The sequence below is a fragment of the Girardinichthys multiradiatus genome, chromosome 10 (genome assembly GCF_021462225.1).
Source record: "Girardinichthys multiradiatus isolate DD_20200921_A chromosome 10, DD_fGirMul_XY1, whole genome shotgun sequence".
In the NCBI taxonomy this organism is placed as follows: domain Eukaryota; kingdom Metazoa; phylum Chordata; class Actinopteri; order Cyprinodontiformes; family Goodeidae; genus Girardinichthys; species Girardinichthys multiradiatus.
The window spans coordinates 12,979,201-12,997,501 of record NC_061803.1 but is presented as its reverse complement, the minus strand read 5'-3'; the positions used below and the strand labels follow the sequence as shown (position 1 = coordinate 12,997,501).

The following is an 18,301-nucleotide window of genomic DNA, read 5'->3' as shown; positions in this document are numbered from 1 at the left end:
GCAGGCTGGAAATTACATCAGTGTTCCTTTACAAGCCTGAAAATCCTGCTGAGAAGTTCCTCTCACTTATTTTGTATTTTTCTGTTTCTGTTCTTCATGCTCAGCTCACGTTAATCCTCCTTGTGTCCTACATGAGAGCTGCAGTTTTAAGCCATCAAAATGACCTTTTCAATAAAAGGATTTATACAATAAAACTTGAAAATGTTGCCTTATCCTTAGAAATATGTTTTGTCTCCATCTGTGAACCACAAGATAAAAATACAAATCCACATACAGGAGAAAATGGCTCTTTAAAAAGCAGAAGAATCTGCAGAAATTCTTCTCATGGGGTGTGATGGATTGAAGAAAGCATCACTTGTGTTGTTAGAGAAGTTATTGATTTATTGAAGCTACATGTGAACAATGACTGCGCCTGGAAATATGAGAAATGTTTAAAATATGTGTGAGCACAGTTAAATGAGTCCTATTTTAGTCCACCCATCCATCTAGTCATCCATCCATCCATCCATCTAGTCATCTGTCCATCCATCCATCTAGTCATCCATCCATCCATCCATCTAGTCATCCATCCATCCATCCATCTAGTCATCTGTCCATCCATCCATCTAGTCATCCATCCACCCATCCATCTAGTCATCCATCCATCCATCCATCCATCTAGTCATCTGTCCATCCATCCATCTAGTCATCCATCCACCCATCCATCTAGTCATCCATCCATCCATCAATCTAGTCATCTGTCCATCCATCCATCTAGTCATCCATCCATCTAGTCATCCATCCATCCATCCATCTAGTCATCTGTCCATCAGTCCCTCTGTTATCCATCCATCCATCCATCTAGTCATCCATCCATCTAGTCATCCATCCATCTAGTCATCCGTCCATCCATCCATCTAGTCATCCGTCCATCTATCCATCTAGTCATCTGTCCATCAGTCCCTCTGTTATCCATCCATCCATCTAGTCATCAGTCCCTCTGTTATCCATCCATCCATCCATCTAGTCATCCATCCATCTAGTCATCCATCCATCTAGTCATCCGTCCATCCATCCATCTAGTCATCCGTCCATCCATCCATCTAGTCATCTGTCCCTGTTATCCATCCATCCATCTAGTCATCTGTCCCTCTGTTATCCATCCATCCATCCATCTAGTCATCTGTCCCTCTGTTATCCATCCATCCATCTAGTCATCAGTCCCTCTGTTATCCATCCATCCATCTAGTCATCAGTCCCTCTGTTATCCATCCATCCATCCATCTAGTCATCTGTCCCTCTGTTATCCATCCATCCATCTAGTCATCAGTCCCTCTGTTATCCATCCATCCATCTAGTCATCAGTCCCTCTGTTATCCATCCATCCATCCATCTAGTCATCTGTCCCTCTGTTATCCATCCATCCATCCATCCATCTAGTCATCAGTCCCTCTGTTATCCATCCATCCATCTAGTCATCTGTCCCTCTGTTATCCATCCATCCATCTAGTCATCAGTCCCTCTGTTATCCATCCATCCATCCATCTAGTCATCTGTCCCTCTGTTATCCATCCATCCATCTAGTCATCTGTCCCTCTGTTATCCATCCATCCATCCATCTAGTCATCTGTCCCTCTGTTATCCATCCATCCATCCATCCATCTAGTCATCAGTCCCTCTGTTATCCATCCATCCATCCATCTAGTCATCTGTCCATCAGTCCCTCTGTTATCCATCCATCCATCCATCTAGTCATCTGTCCATCAGTCCCTCTGTTATCCATCCATCCATCCATCTAGTCATCTGTCCATCAGTCCCTCTGTTATCCATCCATCCATCCATCCATCTAGTCATCAGTCCCTCTGTTATCCATCCATCCATCTAGTCATCAGTCCCTCTGTTATCCATCCATCCATCTAGTCAACAGTCCCTCTGTTATCCATCCATCCATCTAGTCATCAGTCCCTCTGTTATCCATCCATCCATCCATCCATCCCCCCCACCACACACAGACTTCTCTTTAGAGAACTTGAATTTTGTGTAAATAAATAGAATTTAAACAGGGGTTTATTTATCCTCATATTTAATTGTATTTTTTCTCAATATTGCTGCAGATGATTTGGATCAATAAGGTCCCGCCTCTAATTTGATACTTTATTTATACAATCATGTTTAATACATTTGATATATATATATATATTGTTGTTTTATATTTGAATATTGTTGAAAAGTTCATTTAATTCAGTAACCCACTTCACTAAGTGAACACATCAGCATATGAGATTAAAATATTACATCAAACCAATAAAAACCATTTTAAATACAGAAATCTGGGCTTAATAAAAAGTATTTTTAAAATTGGCCTAAAAGTTGTACTTTTAATCTGACAAATGAACTTCATCCGAACATATTAGAATTTACTGAATATGGCTGCATGACTGTACATTAACCCTAATTTGCTTCAAAATGCATAACTACTTTTAGATAAATGTAGTAAAATAAAAAAAATGAAAATAAATAAACCTGATCATTCAGATATTTTAACAGTATTTTTTTTTTTTTTAACTTGCCCACCCAACTCACACGTCCTCTCTTTTCCTTCCTTCCAGGAGGGCCCGACGGCTGCTGTCCCGCTCCCAGTTAAGGCATGCCTGTCGACAGCCCTGCGAGCAAATCACCCTACGTAGAGTCTCCCATTGCCCCCCGCAGGGGCTGGTTCTGGCTCCTCCGCACCCCCACCCCAGCTTGAGGATGCGGGGTCCCATCGTCATCCACGACTAATCAATAAAACTCGGACTCTCTGACCTCCACACTGCACCTGCATACCTGTTCTTTAAATACATCCTCAGTTCTTCGGAGACTTTAAACGCTGTTATAACTCCTCACAATGATTAAACACACTGTTTGGCAACAGAGGGATGTGTTCATGAGCCTTGATGCAATAGAGAAACAAACCTGACTACAAACTGCTTCCTGTCTTTGACCCCATTAGGAATTTGTTCCTATATGTTTATACAGGTGCAACTCAATAAGTTAGAATTACAATAATTCAATTCAAAAAGTGAATATATTTGATAGATTCATTACACACAGTGATATATTTAAAGCATTTTTTCTGTTCATTTTCAGGAAAATGGCTTACAGCTATCAGCCCTTTTCCTTCCACTCAACTTTCAGATAATATGCTTGCTGACATCATTCTGTGAACTGCTGTTAATTTTGATGATAGTGGCGAAATGTTAATTTTCTCATTAAATGTGAGTTTTGCAAAAAAGAAAGTGTAAGTGCTATAACCAATCATATTAATGGAAGGTTGAGTGGAGGAAAACAATGAGAAAGCTGAAAGTCATAGTCATTAAAATTAACAGAAAGAACTGCTGGAAATATGTCTCTTTGTGTAATTGATCTATTTGATATTACTTACTTTTGGAGTTGATTCATTGAAATCAATTACCTTTTATAATATTCTGTTTTATTGAGATGCACCTGTGTGCTGTATATGAGTGCATGTGAGTGTGTGACTTGAGAGTGTGTTTATCCCAGTAATATAAGGGGATCTGTGTGCTGTTCCTATTTTTAATGGCTGGACATAATGACACGACTCCGTGTGATCTTTTGTTTTCATGGTGAATTCTTGTGAAGTTTCATCATCTTGTATAAAGTTATTTTGGGAGAGGGATGGGCGGATAAAGATGTGCTTGGGAAGGGATTTCCTGGGGATTGTCCTCACAAGGAGTCTTTTAAAAAGAGACCAATGTTCAGAGATGACATTAAACAAAATAATGAAACTGGACCACGCTGAGTTTAAAGCAGCTTTTTAAGAACTGGCTGCTTCAAATTGGGTTCAGTTGCTTATGCTCACCTTGAAGTTTAAATAAACCGGGAGCGGTGTTGTAGAACGATCAAAGTAAATCCAATAAAACAATAGCAGTGTTGGGACCAGCCTCTCACAGAAACCAGTGTATAGTAAATTGTATATCTCATTACAAAACTGTAAATTCTTCTCATCCGATTTCTATGGGTGGCTATCCCTAACATGGATACTGAAGCACCTCATTTGCATCAAAAAGGGCACAGACTTCCCACAATTGCCCTCAAGGCTATAACTTGCAGTGCCTTGCAAAAGTAATCAAAGCCCTTGAACCTCCTCTCACTTTGTCATGTTAAAATCAGAAACTTCAATGTATTTCATTTGGAATTTCTGTGATAGACCAACACAAAGTACATAATTGTAAATCGGAAAGAAAGTGATTCTTAAAAGGTTTCCACAGAGTAAAATTCACCCCTGTATTTAACTCTCTCAATTTGTTTCCCTGCCCTTGCTGAAGAAATGTGGCCCCACAGCATGATTATGCCACCACCATGTGTCCCTGTGTGGATGCAGTGTTAGTTTTTGTCTCATCTGACGCTCTTCCACATGTTTGCTTGTCTGACTTGAGCTGTGGATCTCTGAAGCTCCTCCAGAGATACCACAGGCCACTGTTGGTACTGGCCACTGTTCTTGCCAGGCAAGTTGGTTTCGGTTGGCCATTTCTTCTGAAGGCAATTGGTTGCACTGGATTTTATTTAGGGGTATCAGATTTAAAAGGGTCTGAATTCATATGCATGCCACATTTTTCAGATTTTTATTTGCTAAAAAATTAGAAAACCCTGGGTAATTTTCCTTCCACTTTACAATTCTGCACTACTTTTTGTTGGTCAATCATAAAAAATGCACATAAAATGCAATAAAGTTTGTTGTAGTGGCGAGGCAATGTGAAAACGTTGAAGAGGAATACTTTTGAAATACACTGTACCTGCAACTTTTAGAGGCAAAAAAAAAAACATTTGCTGCTTTATCAGGAGCTCTTCTCTGCTCTGGTTTTTTCTTTCCTACAAGCAAACAGTCAGGTTTTACTATGTTGCAACATTGCCTCGTAAAGTTGTCGGTCCACCTGTTCAGCCTTCAGGTGTGTCTATTCTGAGTTTTAAAACTGGCATGACTTCGACCGATGGGTCGCATAATTTCTTCTCTTCATTCAGAATGTTTCTGTTAGTGTTTCCTGTCTGTCATGTGTTGAATTATGAATATGCTGAGAATAATAAAACGGAAAAAACACAACATTGCCAGGTTTTGGTGTCCATTTTCTGAATCACTGTGACATCTTTCCCTGTTTGCCAGCCACCTACTCTACATCTCTGTAGGCTGTATTCATTGCTGCTCTCCAGGGGAAGTGTGACAGATCAGGGTTGGGGGGCTTGATGTACACTGTGGCTTGTCTGTGTGTGAGAGGACATTGTAAAAATGCCCCCACAAAATATGGCAATTTGACACAGCGATGAGGAAGGCTGAGTATTTGCAGAATACAAATAATTCTTGCTTACAGCTTGCCTGGAGCTGCCTCAGTCTCTGCATGGTTCTGGACATGCATACAAAGTGTCTGCACACTTTCTGTGACGCTGTTTTGGGTTTATTTGCAGCTTTATACCTTAGGTGTTGTATTTATACATGTTGAAACACAGAAGGAGTACATGCAGCAATCTTTCTACTATATGCTCTGTAAAAACAAAAGACATTTTTTAATGCAGCACCCTCCACACTTAAAGGAGGGTAAGGGTGTGTTAAAAGCCTTAAAATGTATTCTTTTATGAGAGTGAGATAATTTAAAATTACAAACTTTAGTTTGGATACATCGAAGGGGGAAAATCCCATACATGTAAGCAAAATCACCAGTGGCAAAATTATTGGTACTCAGAACAATCATTTTGAAATGAATGTTATTAAAGACTTTATTTAGGTAAACATTTTTATGTTGATCAGAGTGTATGGGGACTTCTAGTTACTAATCTATAACTTCCTGTTTTTACAAATGTCCCGTTTCACCATTCTCTATATGCTCTCCAGACTGAGATCTGTAGGCCACAAGAGTGCAGTGACCGTGTCATATTCAAGATACCAGTTTGAGATGATTTTAGCTCTGTGTCGTGGTGTTTTATACTCGCTAGAAGGAACCTTTAGAGGATGGGTACCTCTTAGTTATGAAGGGATGGACATTGTGAAAAGCTCCAAGGGGTATGAATATATTTGTAAGTCATTATATATATCATTTGTTTCACTCCAACCCCCTCTGGAGTGTTTCTTAAATAAAACCTCAATCTCTGTCCAATCTGACAATTGCACGGTTCCAGTTAAAATCCCAGTAGCGTGAAGCAAACAACCATTAATTAGCTGCTTAATCATTTCTTATGGTGACTTGGTGATCCTGAGATGTCACTCTTTGTTTTTTTTTTTTTTACATCCCTGCATCTTTCTCACTTAGATGATGAGATAAATGTGGGTCCTCGTCCAGGCTAGTGGCCAGGAGCTAAAAGAAATAGACCTCTGTATGATGTAGCTAAAAAAATCTGCAGCAACTGTCTGATTCTGTCATGCCAATATGGACCAAAGAGTTTTCCACTGATTATTGAAAAGTGTATAAATAATTGCTATTTTTTAAGAAATGTGAATGAGGACAGTATTCATTTTTTTTTTATTATTATTAAGTTTTTCCGAAAGAGAAGCCTTTCTCGTTTCAGTTAGAAACCAACCATCTGTATTTATTTTTCTTTGTACCAAAAGACTAAAAAAGATTAGCAAGACAAAATGGCTGGAATCGTTTAAGCAGTTATTACGTATCGCTGAAATACTGCGCAAAGCAGCAGAACTCCATTTCCGGTAAAGCCTGGCAGACATAAACGCCCTTTCTCTTGTGTTAGTTAAATTCGAGGACCTTTTTAGGCGGTCCCCGAAGGCAGCAGCAGGGTCAACTGTGAGGATACCCCGCTGAACTCTGTGTGACCCCCAGGAACCCCAACCTTACATAGTCTGAGTTACCAACCCGAGCCAACTGATGGGAAAACTATGTAAAGCTGTATCGGATGTACAGTTATGTCGTCATGGATATTTCTTAAAGCCAATTTCCGGTCATAAATGGCTGAAGCTCCAGTGGCGCAAACGGTTAGCGCGCGGTACTTATATGACAGTATGCAGCTGAGCAATGCCGAGGTTGTGAGTTCGAGCCTCACCTGGAGCAGAGTTTTTAACCTTAACTCTTCCATGTTACATAAATACATCAGGAGGAAATAATAGTATCTGACACTCACAAAATATGTGCTCCCTCAGGGTACTCCTGTTTAGTTTTATTGAGCAAAAACGAAATAAAGAGGTAGTAAGTAATATTAATATAATTTATACATAATTAAACACAGATATGAGCAAACAAATAAACAAAATCAATACAGGATCCTTTCCAAACATTTTAATTTCTGCCCTCACTGGCAAGCAAAACGGAGAGTAGAAGTCACAGTTCTTCTTAAAGTTAGATTTGGTTTAATTTTAAACTAGAGCTATTGACATACAAAACAGTCCTGAGCAGACCTCACGACACCTTGCGAATTTTTCCACGTTTTATTGAAACCCAAGAGACTCGTGGTAACTCTGGAGGAGCTGTAAATCCATAGAAGATAGTAGAACTTCTTAATAGGAGAAATATTAGTCGTGCACTCTTTAAATCTGGCCTTTATGGAGGTGTGGCAAGTAGAAAGGCATTGTTGAAAGCAAGTCATAAATTTGCAGATGCAGCAAAACTGTTGGAAAAGGACATTCTTGTCTGATTAGTCTGATGATTAAACTTTTTGGCCTAAATGCTTGTGGCTATGTTTGGCAGAAAACTAACACTGCACCTCACCCTGTCCACACCATTCCCACCATCAAAAATGATGGTGCTTTTTCTTCTGCAGAGTCGAGGAAGTTGATCAGAGTTGAAGGGAAAATAGATGAAGCTAAATACTGGGTAGTCCTGCAAGAAAACCTGTTAGAGGCCAAAAAAACTTAAGACTGGGGTGGAGGTCCACCTTCCAACAGGACAAAAGCCCTACGCATACAGCCAGAGCTGTATGTTAGAAAGGCCCAGTCAAAGTTCAGACCTAAATCCAATTAAAATTCATTCTCTAGAGACATACTCCAAAAGACTGTACTGAGAGTGCAGATGAGGACCTGGTACTTCCTACTCTTTCCGGCGTGAGACAATCAGGGAGCACTTAGCAACAAGGTGGGTGTATTGTAATGAAATAACAACTAAATGCAACTGCAGTTGGTTCATTGTGTATTAAAATTTATATTGGCAAATACTGTCAAGTTGATAATGACTCAAGTCTACATCATTTTGTATTTTTGTTTGGAAATGACCAAAAACAACTTTACAGCCTTTCTTCCTCTATCTATTTGATGTAACGACTTAGTAGCGCCCCCTGTTGATTCTCAGTCGGAACTGCTACTCAGAAATGACACCAGTGACATGAAACAACCACTAGAGAACGGTATAACTCCATGGAATGCTTTTCTGCTTTTAAAGAAACCAAAATCTGAAAACCTAAGTACATGGCTAAAATCAACACTTACAATCCAACCTACATAAGTTTCCGCACACCCATTTAATCTGAGTTACTTTTGTTAATCCAGATGGTGTTTTGTTCAATATTTCACAAAGCTTCTCCAAAGCATCCCAAATCTTTGAGGACTGCTCATTTCTTTCACCACATCCTCTAAATCTGGCTCACCAAAGACACTACCAATCATCTTAATCTTCCTTAAAGATGGTCTTTCATTGAACTACTCACGGCTGTCAGTTGCTAAGCACACATCAGGGTCTGGTCTGTGTGTCTGTGTGCACCCTTAAGCCCCCCTAAAGCTGGGAATGAACAAGCAGAAGATTGCCGTAATGATGTGACCCAGTTGTCCTGGGTGCAGAAAATGAGAGTGCAGATCAGGGCCTGGTACGTCCCTCTCCTTCTGGTTTGAGACACAATCACAGACCATTTAGCAGCAGGTTGGGTGTGTTTTGGTGTGTTTAAGCTCACCCAGATCCATGTAAGCATCCGATTTTATGTGTGTGTGCCACTTGTTGGTGTTCTGGATTAGAGTTAACTGTGTTGTTTTTTTTTTTTAACTTACTCTTCTTAGCCGCCTCTGTAAAACACCCTCCCCCCTTTGCCCCAACCAGATCCTGAGAGGTCACCAGGTGGCTGAACAATCACACAACACATATCCTGACGTTAGGCTCAACGGGCCACTTTACTCAATGAGAAGCTCAGTAATTGGAGCAGCGTAAGCATCTGCGGAAATATGTTTGTGTGTCTGGAATTGAAAAGGGGACAAAAGATGGAGAGTTTAATATTTGGGATAAGCTGCGATTGAACATCCTGAGATCAGAGCCAGAGTGATCAAATTCTGCCGGTGATAATCCTTCATCTTGGAAAATTAAATACCACTCTCCTCTGCTTATACACACACAAACCTGCTCAAAGACTTTATCTAACATGTGTCTCATAACCCCGGCTGGTTCCCCAGGGAGCTGTTCTGATATCTGATGAGTTTTTCATTAATAAGACACAAGTCTAATCCTGAGGGAGAAGCACAAAATGACAACGGATAAGCCCCGCTTTGGCCACACAACACGGTTTCACTGAGGCGCTATTACAAAACATTTTTATACATGCACTCATATTATAGTTTAATCTCCACAACCCAGTTTTATTCAGCCCAGCCTGTATTTCTGCAAGTCGCTCACACTAATGAAATATATGTGATCTTTAAATTCTGGAAACTGTCAGTGATAAAGGCCACCTCACTGGAGGCGAAAGGCATGAGTTCATTTGATCAGATCTGCTTATAATATCTGATCTGAAAGCGCAGAATATTTTAGAAAACTTAAAATCAGCTTCATACTCTTTATTTCAGTGATATAATGAAACAAATTATATATTTCAACTGTTCTTTTTTTCCACTGTGCCATGATTATACCACAAAAAAAAACTTTATTTATTTTGATGTTTTGCATTTCTTGCGGGAGCCACACCCAAACCCATCAGTGTTCAAGATTCAGCAAGCAGAAATAAACATCTTAATGGTTCCAAAATGTTTGGGGAAATATTCTGCAGACTGTTGAGACAAAAATTGACCTTCCTGTTACATCTACAGTAAAGTTGTAATTTAAAAATGGTCTGAGGCTGCTGTGCTTCTTCATAACCTGGACGACTTGCTGTTGATGAAGCCATTAGTTTTGCTCTCCAGCATAAAATCCGGAAGGAGAATGTAAGTTCACCTCTGAATGGCTAAATAAAGCCAGAAGACAGATTTTGCTGTGGCTTACTCAAAGTCTGGAGCTAAATCCAATTCAGTTGCTCTTGCATGACTTCAAATAAGGTGTTCATTCTTGAAAGCCCTCCAATGTGGCTTAATTAAAACAATTCTGCAAAGAAAAGTAGGCAAAAATATTTCTCCACAGACATACAAAAAACTCATTCCAGTTAGTGGTTTTTGGCATCAAGGGTGGCATAAAGAGTTATCACATTTAGGGGGCAGTTACTTTTTTACATAGGGCCAGCTTGTTTTCGATACATTTTTCACTTAATACATTAAATTGATATTTGTAAACTGTTATTTGTATTTACTCAGGTTGTCTTGGTCTGATGTTAAAATTAGCTTGATAATCTGAAACATTTAACTGACACAAAACAGCAAAAACAGAAGAAATCTTTTACACAGCCATGGATGTGAGAAAACGTATGTTATTGATCATTATATGTATTAAAGTCATATTTAGAATAAACGCTTTGCTTTATACAGTCTTGCTTGTAACCCACCATGAACTTTGTCCTTATTTTGTTAAATTCCTAGTTATCAGTTACTCAAAGCAGGATCAGTGACTTATCAAAGTAACTTCAGGTTTGGTTTGTGATTTTCACCATCACAATGGTGGCTTACTTCTTCTTACCTGAGACAATCTCATGCTTGAAAAGTACGCTGCTCAAAGCAGTTAGGAGTTAGGAGTTGAAGACCAGAAACCAACCTTAATTACATTTTCTTTAAATACTTCTTAACTATAAAACATTTCCTTCATCCTGTATGTCCTTTACCAATGCGTAATTAGAAGGTACAGAAGCACATGATACCTCCCAAACCACCTCATTTTGTACATGTACGGTCATATTTAAGTTTGCACTGCGGTTTAGTGAATTTAGTTTGTTTAAAGAGAAACAAGCAAAGCAAGGATTTCATTGCATGGTCTTGATAAGCATTTTTGTTGATTATATTATATGCCTTGCATCTTGTACATTGATAAAATATTGCAATATTGCATTTTAATTTTACAAACACCAGTCATTAATAATTAAGATGTTCTAAGCAAAGAACTTAATTTATAAAGCAGGAGAGCAACTGTTTCTGTAGGTTTTGTTGAAAATGATTAATTGGAACCACAACAAAAACATATAAATAAATTGTCAATGAGTCTTATCAAAACTAAGATTAACCAAGCTACCATTAGCCACTTTTTCCTCAAAGATCCTTAGGAGAAATGAGATGAGTGTTTATTGAAGAAGTTTTGTAGCTTTATGTGTAAAGTAAGGCACTCTAGAAATAAAAGATAAATATACCCTTTTTTAGGTAAAGCGTTTCATCAGCTTTCTAAACCCCAGTTAATTTGTTGGAGTAGAAAAGACTGCCCAGAAACTTCAGGGGAGAAAACATCAGTAGCTGGTAAGTGATTTAAGTAGATCAAAATTGCAGTATTATTGCAGACCATTTGTTTTATTTATATAAAGTTTTATTTCATTAAAGATTTTTTTTTACATTTATTTATTTCAAAAATGCTTATGGATAACTGACATTTAAGCTTTTAAAAATTCCAATAATTTTGAGCAACATTTTCTATTTTTTAAAGGTAAAGAAATATGTTTATTTGTAAAATGTGAAATTCAGAAAAACAAATATTTGAAAAAAATATATATTTCCATAGGTTCCAAGTTTTAGGCAGGTCATTGAAGCCAGCCAGGTATTTTTATACTATAATATTCTGTATTATAACAGTCTATAGGTGTCTGTAAGCTTTTCTTCACTTGTTTTGTGTTTTGTGACACTTTGAATTCTGTTTATTTGTGTATCTGAAAAACACATATATGTTTTAAGCTTTGACATTAACAAACTTAAATTAAGTTTAAGTTCAAATTTCTTGTAACATCAAAGTGCTAATTATGCTTTTTAAAAACAGAGCTGCATGAAGTCAAAAGAAACAATTCCAGGCATAAAGTGTCACTTATTTCTCCTGTAAGAGCACAAGGTTTGAGAAGCCCTAATTTATTGTTTTTAAATAAAGCACAAACAGAACATTTTCAGGTGTTTTTTTTTTTTTTTTTTTTTATGACCATCTTAGACACAGACAAGCATGAAAAGCCCATTATGCATTGTGGGTAAACGTGGATACGATAATTCAGGACTTACAACACACTCTTAAAAACACAGTTTATGATTTCTCAAACCATTGAAATACCATTACCACTGGGCGTTGGGTAAAGATTTGTCCTGTTGAACACTCCCTTTGAAACCCCCTATACAATACATGCTGCCTATAAGTGATGGGACGTTCGTTATCTATTTCAGGACGTATCAGCTTTCTCTGTAACAGCTTTCAAACACAAAAACAATCGAATTTTGTTCTAAAAGCTCCTATCGTGCGTTACATACACGCTTTTATTGTGGCAAACTGGATGAGGTTAATCGACTTCGGCCTCCGTGTAGAAAGCTACTATTACTCCGCCTGTTTAATGATACACCGGCATACGCCAGAAAATGTTACGAGCGCATCTCGCGTTTCTATAGTATATAAGAAGTTTGTAATAGACCAATGAAAATGCGTAATGACTAGGGGCAGAACTAATTGACATAAGATTCAACCAATCAAATTTTGTTTTGCCCAGTAGTTTCAACCAACCACAGGGGAGATGCCAAAAATAGCACCTCCTCTTGTTCAGCACCCAAAGTCGAAGGATAGCTCTGGCCTTTCAATGGAAGAAAGTGCTAGATCTGTTAGTGTTGTATAATATTAAGACTAACTCTGAGGTTCCACATTTTGTTTTGGGATAATCGCGTTTTGTCTTTACTTGTTATGAGAGACAGGAGCTGACGTCCAACATGCGTAAAAATCAACGCTGTCCAAGCAGGGAACCGCCGAGAAACGAATTACCGCCGCTCAACTGAGGCCAATCTCGATTTATTTTTGTTAAATAAGGAAACGTTAATTCAGCTAGCTGGCTAACATCGCCTCTACGGGTAGCTTGGCTAACGACATATCTTCACCTAGAAGCGGAGCCAGGTAGTCGGCATTGGAACTTCAATCGCACAGCGGCAGGAAAAAAGGTAAGTAGCATGTCATTAGCTCGAGTTTGACAACCCAAAGAGAAGCTAACATTAGCATGCTAGCTAACGTTAGCTCACATTAACACACCAGCAAAGTAGGCCTGTGAGCAAAGGGAGCAGCGTGGAGTAGAGGGGAGTTCAGCGGATTGATATTTAGCACAGAAACGCCAAATTCTTTTATCTATTTGGGTATTGCTAAATAAACCGTGTTTTGCATAAATGTTAGCTTACATGTACACTACTTCCTAAATAAAACCTGACTAAACAGCTTCCCTTCAGAGTGACTTGGCTATTGTTAATAAACCTGGCAAGAATATTGAGCCATTCACAACAAAGTGAAACAAAGTAAGTATTTAGTCTGGTCCCAGTTGAACTAATCTGGTTGTAACAAGCTAATGACAAGTTAGCGGACTCATTTGAGTGTCTCATTATGGGCATGTGACGTTTGCTTTGCAGTCTAATGTTATTTGTTGCCGTACATCATTTTGCAAACTCCTTATAAAAATATTCCCATTTTGTATTGTTGTATATGTTCTGCAGAGATGGCAACGAAGATATGTCGTTTATCTAATTTAGTATAGCTTTGATAACATATTGCACCTCCTTGGTACGTTTGCAAAATGTTCAGGAGTTGTATGTCGAAACAACCTTGAAACGATAAAACGACCAAGATCAGTTGCAACATTAGTAATTTAAACTCTGCAGTTATTTAAGTCAATCAATTTACATTGAAACTTTAAAAAAATTCTCACCCAAAAAACTTCTTGTTTTCCAATTGTTTCAATATTGCTCTGAAACATTCGAGAAACAATATTTGAATGTTTAGTGTGAAGAACAAATATCACCTAATGAACTTGTAATAGTTGCTTTATTCTGCCAAAGGTCATATTTGTTACTGTACAATATGAATTTCCAACCATTTAAAAAAAGCAACGAACAAAATTCTGCATCCAAATAAAATGCCTTTACCTTGCATTTGTTTTTAAATGATACATAAAATAAATTTTTTTCCCATATTTGATGGAATTGAGACCTTGCTCTGGCTAATTAAGCATGTGTTCACCTAACGAACTGATGTATTTTGTTGAATTAAAATTTGTTTTTATGTTCAGGTAAATCAAAGAAGGTTTTCTACGACCAAAACTGCAATAATAAGTCTCGACTGTTGCTAACAGGTATTAAAAAAACAGATAATGAATGGTATACTATGTACTTTATGTTATAATTAGAGCAGAAGTTGTAGAACTAAAACTCACAGTAGCAAATAAGAAGCTTTATCAAATAGAAGTTTAATCAAAAGGCAGTGCAGCAATGAGTAGTGATATACATAATGGTATGAATTTTGCAAAAATTTCAAAACTAATTATTTAATCTGAAGTTTTAAAATGACCTTTCATGTGTGTAGGTTACAAATTAAGACTAGTCTGGGGTAATTAATGTCTTTCATGTTTACTCTGAAACCTTTAAAAAAACGGGGATCCAAGATCACAAAACATTGCCTTTTAGAAACATTTTTTTTAAAATGTGCCATGTAACAGATGTGCAAAAAATATTTTTGATTAGTGTTCTGCCTTAAAGTTGAATAAATTATTATAGGTATCAGTTAATTAACATCTAACACTTTTTTTTCAGCTTTTTCACATTTGTCACTGTAAAATATGAGATTTCCACCATTTTAAGAGTTTCAGTAACAGAATATTTTGCCTTTAAACCAAAGACATTCAGGTTAAATCCCTTTTCAAGTGAACAATTATAGTTAAATTCTTAATTTGAGATAAAACTATTTCCCCTTTTTGATTGAATCTAGACCTTGCTCGGGCTGAGGCATGTGCTCATATATAGGTTCGGTTGATTTTTAACAAATAGGTTCTTGATGACATTACCTTACAGACTATCTGGTTTATAAAAACCCACTTGTTTTAAGGTCAGACACAGTTTTGTTGGACCAAAACTTTATCAGTAATTCTTGGCTATGTCACTAAATGGATAGAGTAAAGAATAATATTTTGGATATATTTACTTTTACTTGATCAGAAATTCTCAAAACTGCAACCTTCAATATCCGAAGTTTGTTTTTTAAGGCGATGGTGCAGTCCGTAGTGAAATTACCAGAAAAGTGCTTGAAACATAAACAGCAGCTGCAGACATACATAGTAATACTGTCTAATGTAATATGATTAACATAGCTCTACGTGAAATAAAGAAATAGCTACTTAAGCATTTCTGACTTTGCCTAGGCGTCATGAAGACTGAATAAGCTGTTGAGTTCATTTCTTGTTATAACCCAAGTTAGGTGCAGACATACAGTCTTAAAGTCTTACATGGATCTCCTAGTTGATATTATTTATAACATGGGGATTATCCATATTCAAATCAGTCAAATCAAGTAGCTGTTGTCTGGATGATGTCAATGAAGTAGAGTATTCTTTCAAATTTTAGAAGATCATACTGCATCTGTCACATCTCATAAGGCCACAGTTAGCAGGGGTGTAGGGTAAGAAATCATTCTGACTTCTTGGTTAGCAATGTCTCCTCTGCAGCCTGTATTCAGTCTCCATGGTAACTAACTTGTTCTGGCTGATGGGTGGTGGTAGTCATCACTAAGCCCAATACTGCATGGGGTTTTAAATCAAACATTCACCACAGCATCAGGTTATAGGTTTGGCAAAAGATCTTCTGCTTTATTGTCTGGGCAGAGGTATGCTAGCTTTAAGCACTGCTAGCTGGTTTCAGGCCAACAAAACTGTAGCAGCCTCTGATTTGTGGTTGAAATGCTGCATGTATACTTGCATTTGTGAATAATGCTTCTTCTGAATGGTAGAAAGAAGCATTTTCTGCAGGTAACATCTAAGCTGTTCCAAGTTAATGGCTCTGATGCCTCAAAGCACACCTCATTTTATGCGTTCATGCTTTGTCCCTTCTCTAGTTTTCCTTTAACAAGAGTATAAAATTAAACTATAACGGAAAATAAAATATTGTAGTATATATTTTCAGTCTAAAGGTTGACTTTTTAAAGTGAAGTTGGGGGAAAAAATTAAAGCTTGAACCAATTGGCTTTATACCTGTACCTTCTGTATCATCGTCTTAAACTTAACTTCTCTGATTCATAGAAAAGAATGTGTGAGGGATCCCAAAGGATTTTATGAGTTATTCAGAGTATGCTTAGACAAGTTGAAAATATTTCTGATGTAACAGAAATGTTCAGACACTTAATGCAATTCTGAGTTTAAAAATAAATGTCAACCTTTCATCAGCGTCTGCTAATTCACTGACAAATGAAAACTTTACTGAAAAATAGAATTTTTAGAGTGCCAAGTTTGCAAAGGACTGTTTTGTTGTCTTCTTTTGTTTCCCTCAACTGATCTTGGATCTGTAAGCTATTTCATATCACCAGTCTAAATTGCAGCAGTGGATCATCAAGGCTAAGGTCAATGACGTATGTCATCATCAATTTTGTATTGTGAGGTGCTGAAATGCAGCCACCCTGCTCACCTTCTCTAATATATCAAGTTGCTGTTAAGGTGAACAGGTGCATGACATCACTTTGTGTCGGACCTGTGTCCTGGTTATCAGATATAAGTAGATAGCTCATGATCTTATTAACTTAAAAAAAGCTAATATGACAAGCCTTTCTGTGTTAGTTCAGGTTTGTTTGTAGCTTTTTAATAATGCTTGAAAAGATTATTTTGAGAAGTATTTAAGTACATTGACTTTTTGGCCATTCAACTGAATTAGGCTGAATTGATTCATATTTGGAGTACAATTTGTCTTGTTTATGCTCCGTAGAAAGTGTTGAGTTTAAGCCAAGTGAATAAAATATGTGTAAACTGCTACATCAGGTATTGTTGAAGCTCTGTTATGGTTCCCGCTACTTGTAAAACTTTTAATAAAATATATCGGCTTGTTTTTACTCGCGCAACTAAACTGACATCCCTCTGAAATGTCACCTAAATGTCAAATGGTTCAAACTTCCATCCTGCCTCAATAATTACATTACCTATGTAATGTAATTAAGTAAAGGCACCGTTGCAGGATTTCAGTGCTTCATTGTATGCAAGGCTGACAACAGCATGGCCCTGTCACCGTTTTAACTGGTTTCTGTCAAGGGTGCAAATGGGTTTGCATTGTCATGCAGGGATGTTTTCTTTTATGTTTCCAAATATTTATTGTTTTTTTTTTTTTTCCATCTCATGGTATCTTTACTTTATAAATGTCATTTAGATTCCTTGTTTTGGTTCCAAAGTACTTCTGCCTGTTCTTTAGGGTTAGTTTGCTCACATAGCACACTGTTGTGTCATTTTTAAAAGGGAATCTTTTTTTTGCTGAGTATTTTTCTTGATCCATATCTATTTATTACTGCTACCATTATGTCATCACCCATAATCAAATCTTACATTTCTTCTGGGATTTTCCACAGCGGGGTGATTTTACATTCAGATAAGATTAGTTACTGGTTCCGAATAGAGTCTGTGGTGTTCATCGATCATTAAGGCTTATTGAAGTCAAATGTGGCTCATTTAAGTTTTAACAAGTCTTTACAGATTGTACTTTTGGTAGAGATGCACCGATCAGAATTTTGGATCTGATGTCCAGTTTTTGTAGAGCTTCGAGCTGCTGATTTCTGTTGAAGAACCATAACAAAAGAAGATATTAGAAAAGTATTCTAAGTATTTGCTCTTGCCCTCCTACCATGAGCAGTCATTGGTTTGTTATAAAAAGATCAGAGGTTGCCTGATACTTGATGTGAGAGGAGTTTCTGTAAAACAGGGCTTTACTACTTTAAAACCCAATGACTATGGAGCTGAACTGTTTTTAGCATCGTATGTTAGCGGTTAGTGCGTTACTAAAGCCTGGTTGACACTGTTGGTCATAAAAAGAAAATCACTGGTTGTAATCTTAAATCGGTAGGTAGTCTGTGGTCATTCAGTGTGACAGATGCAGCGACCACTGATTCACCTCTCACCCAACCAAAGACAGTCGTACAGAGTGACTGCTGTTATGGTTGATGTCTGATTCTTGTCCATTTTTTCCCCGACATCAGCTCTTTTATGGCTGTCTCCTTTTTCTCTCCTTTGAAACCCATTTCTAGGACCCTATTTAGACAACAAT

At 37.6% G+C, this 18,301-nt stretch overlaps 2 protein-coding genes and 1 non-coding gene across 7 annotated transcripts in view; all 3 read left to right on the top strand.

Moving 5' to 3' along the window:
* The window catches only part of mta3 (metastasis associated 1 family, member 3), a 32,628-nt gene extending 27,546 nt beyond the window's left edge, over nucleotides 1-5,082 (top strand). For 2 of the 4 annotated variants that reach the window (XM_047376830.1, XM_047376831.1), the window contains exons 19-20: nucleotides 2,094-2,111; nucleotides 2,589-2,789. In XM_047376830.1, coding sequence (XP_047232786.1) covers nucleotides 2,094-2,097 — 4 coding nt within the window. In that variant the 3' untranslated portion in view covers nucleotides 2,098-2,111; nucleotides 2,589-2,789. Of the gene's footprint in view, nucleotides 1-2,093; nucleotides 2,112-2,588 lie in introns of all 4 variants that reach the window. The other 2 variants (XM_047376828.1, XM_047376829.1) reach the window with 2 other exon arrangements.
* Nucleotides 5,083-6,937: 1,855 nt separating this feature from the next.
* On the top strand, nucleotides 6,938-7,031 carry trnai-uau. Its single transcript has 2 exons — nucleotides 6,938-6,975; nucleotides 6,996-7,031. It is a non-coding gene; the product is annotated as a tRNA-Ile (tRNA).
* A 5,755-nt stretch (nucleotides 7,032-12,786) lies between these two features.
* Nucleotides 12,787-18,301, top strand: part of ppm1bb (protein phosphatase, Mg2+/Mn2+ dependent, 1Bb) — a 29,978-nt gene continuing 24,463 nt past the window's right edge. Inside the window, exon 1 of one of the 2 annotated variants that reach the window (XM_047376987.1) lies at nucleotides 12,787-13,192. The gene's annotated coding sequence lies outside the window, so the exon portion shown is untranslated. The remainder of the gene's footprint in view (nucleotides 13,193-18,301) is intronic. The other variant, XM_047376988.1, reaches the window with a different exon arrangement.